Genomic DNA, 12,504 nt, shown 5'->3' with positions numbered 1-12,504 from the left:
CATCAGTCCTGTTAGTAGTGACGTTACATTCTAGTTTCTCTACATCAGTCCTGTTCTACATTCTAGTTTCTCTACATCAGTCCTGTTAGTAGTGACGTTACATTCTAGTTTCTCTACATCAGTCCTGTTAGTAGTGACGTTACATTCTAGTTTCTCTACATCAGTCCTGTTAGTAGTGACGTTACATTCTAGTTTCTCTACATCAGTCCTGTTAGTAGTGACGTTACATTCTAGTTTCTCTACATCAGTCCTGTTAGTAGTGACGTTACATTCTAGTTTCTCTACATCAGTCCTGTTAGTAGTGACGTTACATTCTAGTTTCTCTACATCAGTCCTGTTACATTCTAGTTTCTCTACATCAGTCCTGTTAGTAGTGACGTTACATTCTAGTTTCTCTACATCAGTCCTGTTAGTAGTGACGTTACATTCTAGTTTCTCTACATCAGTCCTGTTAGTAGTGACGTTACATTCTAGTTTCTCTACATCAGTCCTGTTAGTAGTGACGTTACATTCTAGTTTCTCTACATCAGTCCTGTTACATTCTAGTTTCTCTACATCAGTCCTGTTAGTAGTGACGTTACATTCTAGTTTCTCTACATCAGTCCTGTTAGTAGTGACGTTACATTCTAGTTTCTCTACATCAGTCCTGTTAGTAGTGACGTTACATTCTAGTTTCTCTACATCAGTCCTGTTAGTAGTGACGTTACATTCTAGTTTCTCTACATCAGTCCTGTTAGTAGTGACGTTACATTCTAGTTTCTCTACATCAGTCCTGTTAGTAGTGACGTTACATTCTAGTTTCTCTACATCAGTCCTGTTACATTCTAGTTTCTCTACATCAGTCCTGTTAGTAGTGACGTTACATTCTAGTTTCTCTACATCAGTCCTGTTAGTAGTGACGTTACATTCTAGTTTCTCTACATCAGTCCTGTTAGTAGTGACGTTACATTCTAGTTTCTCTACATCAGTCCTGTTAGTAGTGACGTTACATTCTAGTTTCTCTACATCAGTCCTGTTAGTAGTGACGTTACATTCTAGTTTCTCTACATCAGTCCTGTTAGTAGTGACGTTACATTCTAGTTTCTCTACATCAGTCCTGTTAGTAGTGACGTTACATTCTAGTTTCTCTACATCAGTCCTGTTACATTCTAGTTTCTCTACATCAGTCCTGTTAGTAGTGACGTTACATTCTAGTTTCTCTACATCAGTCCTGTTAGTAGTGACGTTACATTCTAGTTTCTCTACATCAGTCCTGTTAGTAGTGACGTTACATTCTAGTTTCTCTACATCAGTCCTGTTAGTAGTGACGTTACATTCTAGTTTCTCTACATCAGTCCTGTTAGTAGTGACGTTACATTCTAGTTTCTCTACATCAGTCCTGTTAGTAGTGACGTTACATTCTAGTTTCTCTACATCAGTCCTGTTAGTGACGTTACATTCTAGTTTCTCTACATCAGTCCTGTTAGTAGTGACGTTACATTCTAGTTTCTCTACATCAGTCCTGTTAGTAGTGACGTTACATTCTAGTTTCTCTACATCAGTCCTGTTAGTAGTGACGTTACATTCTAGTTTCTCTACATCAGTCCTGTTAGTAGTGACGTTACATTCTAGTTTCTCTACATCAGTCCTGTTAGTAGTGACGTTACATTCTAGTTTCTCTACATCAGTCCTGCGTTACATTCTAGTTTCTCTACATCAGTCCTGTTAGTAGTGACGTTACATTCTAGTTTCTCTACATCAGTCCTGTTAGTAGTGACGTTACATTCTAGTTTCTCTACATCAGTCCTGTTAGTAGTGACGTTACATTCTAGTTTCTCTACATCAGTCCTGTTAGTAGTGACGTTACATTCTAGTTTCTCTACATCAGTCCTGTTAGTAGTGACGTTACATTCTAGTTTCTCTACATCAGTCCTGTTAGTAGTGACGTTACATTCTAGTTTCTCTACATCAGTCCTGTTAGTAGTGACGTTACATTCTAGTTTCTCTACATCAGTCCTGTTAGTAGTGACGTTACATTCTAGTTTCTCTACATCAGTCCTGTTACATTCTAGTTTCTCTACATCAGTCCTGTTAGTAGTGACGTTACATTCTAGTTTCTCTACATCAGTCCTGTTAGTAGTGACGTTACATTCTAGTTTCTCTACATCAGTCCTGTTAGTAGTGACGTTACATTCTAGTTTCTCTACATCAGTCCTGTTAGTAGTGACGTTACATTCTAGTTTCTCTACATCAGTCCTGTTACATTCTAGTTTCTCTACATCAGTCCTGTTAGTAGTGACGTTACATTCTAGTTTCTCTACATCAGTCCTGTTAGTAGTGACGTTACATTCTAGTTTCTCTACATCAGTCCTGTTAGTAGTGACGTTACATTCTAGTTTCTCTACATCAGCCCTGTTACATTCTAGTTTCTCTACATCAGTCCTGTTAGTAGTGACGTTACATTCTAGTTTCTCTACATCAGTCCTGTTAGTAGTGACGTTACATTCTAGTTTCTCTACATCAGTCCTGTTAGTAGTGACGTTACATTCTAGTTTCTCTACATCAGTCCTGTTAGTAGTGACGTTACATTCTAGTTTCTCTACATCAGTCCTGTTAGTAGTGACGTTACATTCTAGTTTCTCTACATCAGTCCTGTTAGTAGTGACGTTACATTCTAGTTTCTCTACATCAGTCCTGTTAGTAGTGACGTTACATTCTAGTTTCTCTACATCAGTCCTGTTAGTAGTGACGTTACATTCTAGTTTCTCTACATCAGTCCTGTTAGTAGTGACGTTACATTCTAGTTTCTCTACATCAGTCCTGTTAGTAGTGACGTTACATTCTAGTTTCTCTACATCAGTCCTGTTAGTAGTGACGTTACATTCTAGTTTCTCTACATCAGTCCTGTTAGTAGTGACGTTACATTCTAGTTTCTCTACATCAGTCCTGTTAGTAGTGACGTTACATTCTAGTTTCTCTACATCAGTCCTGTTAGTAGTGACGTTACATTCTAGTTTCTCTACATCAGTCCTGTTAGTAGTGACGTTACATTCTAGTTTCTCTACATCAGTCCTGTTACATTCTAGTTTCTCTACATCAGTCCTGTTAGTAGTGACGTTACATTCTAGTTTCTCTACATCAGTCCTGTTAGTAGTGACGTTACATTCTAGTTTCTCTACATCAGTCCTGTTACCTTCTAGTTTCTCTACATCAGTCCTGTTAGTAGTGACGTTACATTCTAGTTTCTCTACATCAGTCCTGTTAGCATTCTAGTTTCTCTACATCAGTCCTGTTACATTCTAGTTTCTCTACATCAGTCCTGTTAGTAGTGACGTTACATTCTAGTTTCTCTACATCAGTCCTGTTAGTAGTGACGTTACATTCTAGTTTCTCTACATCAGTCCTGTTAGTAGTGACGTTACATTCTAGTTTCTCTACATCAGTCCTGTTACATTCTAGTTTCTCTACATCAGTCCTGTTAGTAGTGACGTTACATTCTAGTTTCTCTACATCAGTCCTGTTAGTAGTGACGTTACATTCTAGTTTCTCTACATCAGTCCTGTTAGTAGTGACGTTACATTCTAGTTTCTCTACATCAGTCCTGTTAGTAGTGACGTTACATTCTAGTTTCTCTACATCAGTCCTGTTAGTAGTGACGTTACATTCTAGTTTCTCTACATCAGTCCTGTTACATTCTAGTTTCTCTACATCAGTCCTGTTAGTAGTGACGTTACATTCTAGTTTCTCTACATCAGTCCTGTTAGTAGTGACGTTACATTCTAGTTTCTCTACATCAGTCCTGTTAGTAGTGACGTTACATTCTAGTTTCTCTACATCAGTCCTGTTAGTAGTGACGTTACATTCTAGTTTCTCTACATCAGTCCTGTTAGTAGTGACGTTACATTCTAGTTTCTCTACATCAGTCCTGTTAGTAGTGACGTTACATTCTAGTTTCTCTACATCAGTCCTGTTAGTAGTGACGTTACATTCTAGTTTCTCTACATCAGTCCTGTTAGTAGTGACGTTACATTCTAGTTTCTCTACATCAGTCCTGTTAGTAGTGACGTTACATTCTAGTTTCTCTACATCAGTCCTGTTACATTCTAGTTTCTCTACATCAGTCCTGTTAGTAGTGACGTTACATTCTAGTTTCTCTACATCAGTCCTGTTAGTAGTGACGTTACATTCTAGTTTCTCTACATCAGTCCTGTTACATTCTAGTTTCTCTACATCAATCCTGTTAGTAGTGACGTTACATTCTAGTTTCTCTACATCAGTCCTGTTAGTAGTGACGTTACATTCTAGTTTCTCTACATCAGTCCTGTTAGTAGTGACGTTACATTCTAGTTTCTCTACATCAGTCCTGTTAGTAGTGACGTTACATTCTAGTTTCTCTACATCAGTCCTGTTAGTAGTGACGTTACATTCTAGTTTCTCTACATCAGCCCTGTTACATTCTAGTTTCTCTACATCAGTCCTGTTAGTAGTGACGTTACATTCTAGTTTCTCTACATCAGTCCTGTTAGTAGTGACGTTACATTCTAGTTTCTCTACATCAGTCCTGTTAGTAGTGACGTTACATTCTAGTTTCTCTACATCAGTCCTGTTAGTAGTGACGTTACATTCTAGTTTCTCTACATCAGTCCTGTTAGTAGTGACGTTACATTCTAGTTTCTCTACATCAGTCCTGTTAGTAGTGACGTTACATTCTAGTTTCTCTACATCAGTCCTGTTAGTAGTGACGTTACATTCTAGTTTCTCTACATCAGTCCTGTTAGTAGTGACGTTACATTCTAGTTTCTCTACATCAGTCCTGTTAGTAGTGACGTTACATTCTAGTTTCTCTACATCAGTCCTGTTAGTAGTGACGTTACATTCTAGTTTCTCTACATCAGTCCTGTTAGTAGTGACGTTACATTCTAGTTTCTCTACATCAGTCCTGTTAGTAGTGACGTTACATTCTAGTTACTCTACATCAGTCCTGTTAGTAGTGACGTTACATTCTAGTTTCTCTACATCAGCCCTGTTAGTAGTGACGTTACATTCTAGTTTCTCTACATCAGTCCTGTTAGTAGTGACGTTACATTCTAGTTTCTCTACATCAGTCCTGTTAGTAGTGACGTTACATTCTAGTTTCTCTACATCAGTCCTGTTAGTAGTGACGTTACATTCTAGTTTCTCTACATCAGTCCTGTTAGTAGTGACGTTACATTCTAGTTTCTCTACATCAGTCCTGTTACCTTCTAGTTTCTCTACATCAGTCCTGTTAGTAGTGACGTTACATTCTAGTTTCTCTACATCAGTCCTGTTACATTCTAGTTTCTCTACATCAGTCCTGTTAGTAGTGACATCACACCATACATTCTAGTTTCTCTACATCAGTCCTGTTATATTCTAGTTTCTCTACAGCAGTCCTGTTACATTCTAGTTTCTCTACATCAGTCCTGTTAGTAGTGACGTTACATTCTAGTTTCTCTACATCAGTCCTGTTAGTAGTGACGTTACATTCTAGTTTCTCTACATCAGTCCTGTTAGTAGTGACGTTACATTCTAGTTTCTCTACATCAGTCCTGTTACATTCTAGTTTCTCTACATCAGTCCTGTTAGTAGTGACGTTACATTCTAGTTTCTCTACATCAGTCCTGTTACATTCTAGTTTCTCTACATCAGTCCTGTTTGTAGTGACGTTACATTCTAGTTTCTCTACATCAGTCCTGTTACATTCTAGTTTCTCTACATCAGTCCTGTTAGTAGTGACGTTACATTCTAGTTTCTCTACAGCAGTCCTGTTAGTAGTGACGTTACATTCTAGTTTCTCTACATCAGTCCTGTTATATTCTAGTTTCTCTACAGCAGTCCTGTTACATTCTAGTTTCTCTACAGCAGTCCTGTTAGTAGTGACGTTACATTCTAGTTTCTCTACATCAGTCCTGTTAGTAGTGACGTTACATTCTAGTTTCTCTACATCAGTCCTGTTAGTAGTGACGTTACATTCTAGTTTCTCTACATCAGTCCTGTTAGTAGTGACGTTACATTCTAGTTTCTCTACATCAGTCCTGTTACATTCTAGTTTCTCTACATCAGTCCTGTTAGTAGTGACGTTACATTCTAGTTTCTCTACATCAGTCCTGTTAGTAGTGACGTTACATTCTAGTTTCTCTACATCAGTCCTGTTAGTAGTGACGTTACATTCTAGTTTCTCTACATCAGTCCTGTTAGTAGTGACGTTACATTCTAGTTTCTCTACATCAGTCCTGTTACATTCTAGTTTCTCTACATCAATCCTGTTAGTAGTGACGTTACATTCTAGTTTCTCTACATCAGTCCTGTTAGTAGTGACGTTACATTCTAGTTTCTCTACATCAGTCCTGTTAGTAGTGACGTTACATTCTAGTTTCTCTACATCAGCCCTGTTACATTCTAGTTTCTCTACATCAGTCCTGTTAGTAGTGACGTTACATTCTAGTTTCTCTACATCAGTCCTGTTAGTAGTGACGTTACATTCTAGTTTCTCTACATCAGTCCTGTTAGTAGTGACGTTACATTCTAGTTTCTCTACATCAGTCCTGTTAGTAGTGACGTTACATTCTAGTTTCTCTACATCAGTCCTGTTAGTAGTGACGTTACATTCTAGTTTCTCTACATCAGTCCTGTTAGTAGTGACGTTACATTCTAGTTTCTCTACATCAGTCCTGTTAGTAGTGACGTTACATTCTAGTTTCTCTACATCAGTCCTGTTAGTAGTGACGTTACATTCTAGTTTCTCTACATCAGTCCTGTTAGTAGTGACGTTACATTCTAGTTTCTCTACATCAGTCCTGTTAGTAGTGACGTTACATTCTAGTTTCTCTACATCAGTCCTGTGAGTAGTGACGTTACATTCTAGTTACTCTACATCAGTCCTGTTAGTAGTGACGTTACATTCTAGTTTCTCTACATCAGTCCTGTTAGTAGTGACGTTACATTCTAGTTTCTCTACATCAGTCCTGTTACATTCTAGTTTCTCTACATCAGTCCTGTTAGTAGTGACGTTACATTCTAGTTTCTCTACATCAGTCCTGTTAGTAGTGACGTTACATTCTAGTTTCTCTACATCAGTCCTGTTACCTTCTAGTTTCTCTACATCAGTCCTGTTAGTAGTGACGTTACATTCTAGTTTCTCTACATCAGTCCTGTTACATTCTAGTTTCTCTACATCAGTCCTGTTACATTCTAGTTTCTCTACATCAGTCCTGTTAGTAGTGACGTTACATTCTAGTTTCTCTACAACAGTCCTGTTAGTAGTGACGTTACATTCTAGTTTCTCTACATCAGTCCTGTTAGTATTGACGTTACATTCTAGTTTCTCTACATCAGTCCTGTTACATTCTAGTTTCTCTACATCAGTCCTGTTAGTAGTGACGTTACCTTCTAGTTTCTCTACATCAGTCCTGTTAGTAGTGACGTTACATTCTAGTTTCTCTACATCAGTCTTGTTAGTAGTGACGTTACATTCTAGTTTCTCTACATCAGTCCTGTTAGTAGTGACGTTACATTCTAGTTTCTCTACATCAGTCCTGTTAGTAGTGACGTTACATTCTAGTTTCTCTACATCAGTCCTGTTACATTCTAGTTTCTCTACATCAGTCCTGTTAGTAGTGACGTTACCTTCTAGTTTCTCTACATCAGTCCTGTTAGTAGTGACGTTACATTCTAGTTTCTCTACATCAGTCCTGTTAGTAGTGACGTTACATTCTAGTTTCTCTACATCAGTCCTGTTAGTAGTGACGTTACATTCTAGTTTCTCTACATCAGTCCTGTTAGTAGTGACGTTACATTCTAGTTTCTCTACATCAGTCCTGTTAGTAGTGACGTTACATTCTAGTTTCTCTACATCAGTCCTGTTAGTAGTGACGTTACATTCTAGTTTCTCTACATCAGTCCCGTTAGTAGTGACGTTACATTCTAGTTTCTCTACATCAGTCCTGTTAGTAGTGACGTTACATTCTAGTTTCTCTACATCAGTCCTGTTACATTCTAGTTTCTCTACATCAGTCCTGTTAGTAGTGACGTTACATTCTAGTTTCTCTACATCAGTCCTGTTAGTAGTGACGTTACATTCTAGTTTCTCTACATCAGTCCTGTTACATTCTAGTTTCTCTACATCAATCCTGTTAGTAGTGACGTTACATTCTAGTTTCTCTACATCAGTCCTGTTAGTAGTGACGTTACATTCTAGTTTCTCTACATCAGTCCTGTTAGTAGTGACGTTACATTCTAGTTTCTCTACATCAGTCCTGTTAGTAGTGACGTTACATTCTAGTTTCTCTACATCAGTCCTGTTAGTAGTGACGTTACATTCTAGTTTCTCTACATCAGCCCTGTTACATTCTAGTTTCTCTACATCAGTCCTGTTAGTAGTGACGTTACATTCTAGTTTCTCTACATCAGTCCTGTTAGTAGTGACGTTACATTCTAGTTTCTCTACATCAGTCCTGTTAGTAGTGACGTTACATTCTAGTTTCTCTACATCAGTCCTGTTAGTAGTGACGTTACATTCTAGTTTCTCTACATCAGTCCTGTTAGTAGTGACGTTACATTCTAGTTTCTCTACATCAGTCCTGTTAGTAGTGACGTTACATTCTAGTTTCTCTACATCAGTCCTGTTAGTAGTGACGTTACATTCTAGTTTCTCTACATCAGTCCTGTTAGTAGTGACGTTACATTCTAGTTTCTCTACATCAGTCCTGTTAGTAGTGACGTTACATTCTAGTTTCTCTACATCAGTCCTGTTAGTAGTGACGTTACATTCTAGTTTCTCTACATCAGTCCTGTTAGTAGTGACGTTACATTCTAGTTTCTCTACATCAGTCCTGTTAGTAGTGACGTTACATTCTAGTTACTCTACATCAGTCCTGTTAGTAGTGACGTTACATTCTAGTTTCTCTACATCAGCCCTGTTAGTAGTGACGTTACATTCTAGTTTCTCTACATCAGTCCTGTTAGTAGTGACGTTACATTCTAGTTTCTCTACATCAGTCCTGTTACATTCTAGTTTCTCTACATCAGTCCTGTTAGTAGTGACGTTACATTCTAGTTTCTCTACATCAGTCCTGTTAGTAGTGACGTTACATTCTAGTTTCTCTACATCAGTCCTGTTACCTTCTAGTTTCTCTACATCAGTCCTGTTAGTAGTGACGTTACATTCTAGTTTCTCTACATCAGTCCTGTTACATTCTAGTTTCTCTACATCAGTCCTGTTAGTAGTGACATCACACCATACATTCTAGTTTCTCTACATCAGTCCTGTTATATTCTAGTTTCTCTACAGCAGTCCTGTTACATTCTAGTTTCTCTACATCAGTCCTGTTAGTAGTGACGTTACATTCTAGTTTCTCTACATCAGTCCTGTTAGTAGTGACGTTACATTCTAGTTTCTCTACATCAGTCCTGTTAGTAGTGACGTTACATTCTAGTTTCTCTACATCAGTCCTGTTACATTCTAGTTTCTCTACATCAGTCCTGTTAGTAGTGACGTTACATTCTAGTTTCTCTACATCAGTCCTGTTACATTCTAGTTTCTCTACATCAGTCCTGTTTGTAGTGACGTTACATTCTAGTTTCTCTACATCAGTCCTGTTACATTCTAGTTTCTCTACATCAGTCCTGTTAGTAGTGACGTTACATTCTAGTTTCTCTACAGCAGTCCTGTTAGTAGTGACGTTACATTCTAGTTTCTCTACATCAGTCCTGTTATATTCTAGTTTCTCTACAGCAGTCCTGTTACATTCTAGTTTCTCTACAGCAGTCCTGTTAGTAGTGACGTTACATTCTAGTTTCTCTACATCAGTCCTGTTAGTAGTGACGTTACATTCTAGTTTCTCTACATCAGTCCTGTTAGTAGTGACGTTACATTCTAGTTTCTCTACATCAGTCCTGTTAGTAGTGACGTTACATTCTAGTTTCTCTACAGCAGTCCTGTTACATTCTAGTTTCTCTACATCAGTCCTGTTAGTAGTGACGTTACATTCTAGTTTCTCTACATCAGCCCTGTTAGTAGTGACGTTACATTCTAGTTTCTCTACATCAGTCCTGTTACATTCTAGTTTCTCTACATCAGTCCTGTTAGTAGTGACGTTACATTCTAGTTTCTCTACATCAGTCCTGTTAGTAGTGACGTTACATTCTAGTTTCTCTACATCAGTCCTGTTAGTAGTGACGTTACATTCTAGTTTCTCTACATCAGTCCTGTTAGTAGTGACGTTACATTCTAGTTTCTCTACATCAGTCCTGTTAGTAGTGACGTTACATTCTAGTTTCTCTACATCAGTCCTGTTAGTAGTGACGTTACATTCTAGTTTCTCTACATCAGTCCTGTTAGTAGAGACGTTACATTCTAGTTTCTCTACATCAGTCCTGTTAGTAGTGACGTTACATTCTAGTTTCTCTACATCAGTCCTGTTACATTCTAGTTTCTCTACATCAGTCCTGTTACATTCTAGTTTCTCTACATCAGTCCTGTTAGTAGTGACGTTATATTCTAGTTTCTCTACAACAGTCCTGTTAGTAGTGACGTTACATTCTAGTTTCTCTACATCAGTCCTGTTAGTAGTGACGTTACATTCTAGTTTCTCTACATCAGTCCTGTTACATTCTAGTTTCTCTACATCAGTCCTGTTAGTAGTGACGTTACATTCTAGTTTCTCTACATCAGTCCTGTTACATTCTAGTTTCTCTACATCAGTCCTGTTAGTAGTGACGTTACCTTCTAGTTTCTCTACATCAGTCCTGTTAGTAGTGACGTTACATTCTAGTTTCTCTACATCAGTCCTGTTAGTAGTGACGTTACATTCTAGTTTCTCTACATCAGTCCTGTTAGTAGTGACGTTACATTCTAGTTTCTCTACATCAGTCCTGTTAGTAGTGACGTTACATTCTAGTTTCTCTACATCAGTCCTGTTAGTAGTGACGTTACATTCTAGTTTCTCTACATCAGCCCTGTTAGTAGTGACGTTACATTCTAGTTTCTCTACATCAGTCCTGTTAGTAGTGACGTTACATTCTAGTTTCTCTACATCAGTCCTGTTAGTATTGACGTTACATTCTAGTTTCTCTACATCAGTCCTGTTAGTAGTGACGTTACATTCTAGTTTCTCTACATCAGTCCTGTTAGTAGTGACGTTACATTCTAGTTTCTCTACATCAGTCCTGTTAGTAGTGACGTTACATTCTAGTTTCTCTACATCAGTCCTGTTAGTAGTGACGTTACATTCTAGTTTCTCTACATCAGTCCTGTTAGTAGTGAGATCACACCATACATTCACACGCAGTGTAACTTAATTCTTAAGCTCTGGATCACACTTTTCATTTACTATGTTCAGAGATGGGAATGAGGGATGATAGAGAGAGTGGGGAGAGAGAGAGGGGGATTGTGGGAGCCTTGGAGAAAGAGAAAGAGAAAGAGAAAGAGAGAGAGAGAGAGAGAGAGAGAGAGAGAGAGAGAGAGAGAGAGAGAGAGAGGGGGCATGAGAGAGAGAGAGAGAGAGAGGGGGCATGAGAGAGAGAGAGAGAGAGAGAGGGGGCATGAGAGAGAGAGAGAGAGAGAGAGAGAGAGAGAGAAAGAGAAAGAGAGAGAGAAAGAGAGAGAGAAAGAGAGAGAGAGAGAGGGAGGGCATGAGAGAGAGAGAGAGAGGGGGCATGAGAGAGAGAGAGAGAGAGGGGGCATGAGAGAGAGAGAATGATGTCAGAGAATGAGAGAGTGAGAATGATGTCATAGAATGAGAGAGTGAATGATGGCATAGGGAATGAGAGAGTGAATGATGGCATAGGGAATGAGAGAGTGAATGATGGCATAGGGAATGAGAGAGTGAAACAGAGGACAAGGATGACAGAGTAGTTGGTGTGTGTTGGTGAGTTCACATTCCTTCCCACCGACTCCATCTCAAACCGGTCCAACACGGCAATAGGACTGTGGCGGTCATGCCATATTGTCATGCATGTTTCATCCACTCAGAGTAAAGGCTGATGTCCTGTACAGGCATGTTATCCGAGTCTGGGAAATAAGATACTTACGAAGAAGAGGACATTGAAGAGGAACAGGAAGTACTTGATTGCCTTCATGCATCCTTTCCCCATTGTGATCGCTCTGTAAACAACAGAATACAAATATTTAGCAATACTTTATCTGAAGAGTACTTAAGCATTAATATAATAAAATCATGAAGATAATCACAGGTCAGTCAGACATCCCTGTGGTCTACTAAAGAGTTTAACACGATGCCATCAAAGTACAGAGGGGACATGATCCACATAGTGTGTGTGTGTCTGGATTTGTGTGAGAGGCCTACAGTATAAGTGGAGACAGATCCCTGGTACCCCCTGACCTGCTGGCTGAGATGATAGAGGCCTGGACCACTAGGAGACAGATCCCTGGTACCCCCTGACCTGCTGGCTGAGATGATAGAGACCTGGACCACTAGGAGACAGATCCCTGGTACCCCCTGACCTGCTGGCTGAGATGATAGAGACCTGGACCACTAGGAGACA

General features: G+C 39.0%; 1 protein-coding gene across 1 annotated transcript in view; it reads right to left on the bottom strand.

Annotated features, from left to right (window-relative positions):
- Positions 1-12,098, bottom strand: part of LOC129847479 (CD82 antigen-like) — a 58,370-nt gene extending 46,272 nt beyond the window's left edge. The window contains exon 1 of the mRNA XM_055915286.1: positions 12,031-12,098. Coding sequence (XP_055771261.1) covers positions 12,031-12,093 — 63 coding nt within the window. The 5' untranslated portion in view covers positions 12,094-12,098. The remainder of the gene's footprint in view (positions 1-12,030) is intronic.
- Between the last annotated feature and the right edge of the window lie 406 nt (positions 12,099-12,504).

This window comes from Salvelinus fontinalis, unplaced genomic scaffold (genome assembly GCF_029448725.1).
Source record: "Salvelinus fontinalis isolate EN_2023a unplaced genomic scaffold, ASM2944872v1 scaffold_0866, whole genome shotgun sequence".
In the NCBI taxonomy this organism is placed as follows: domain Eukaryota; kingdom Metazoa; phylum Chordata; class Actinopteri; order Salmoniformes; family Salmonidae; genus Salvelinus; species Salvelinus fontinalis.
The sequence above is the reverse complement of the archived record's forward strand: the minus strand, read 5'-3'. Positions and strand labels throughout refer to the sequence as shown.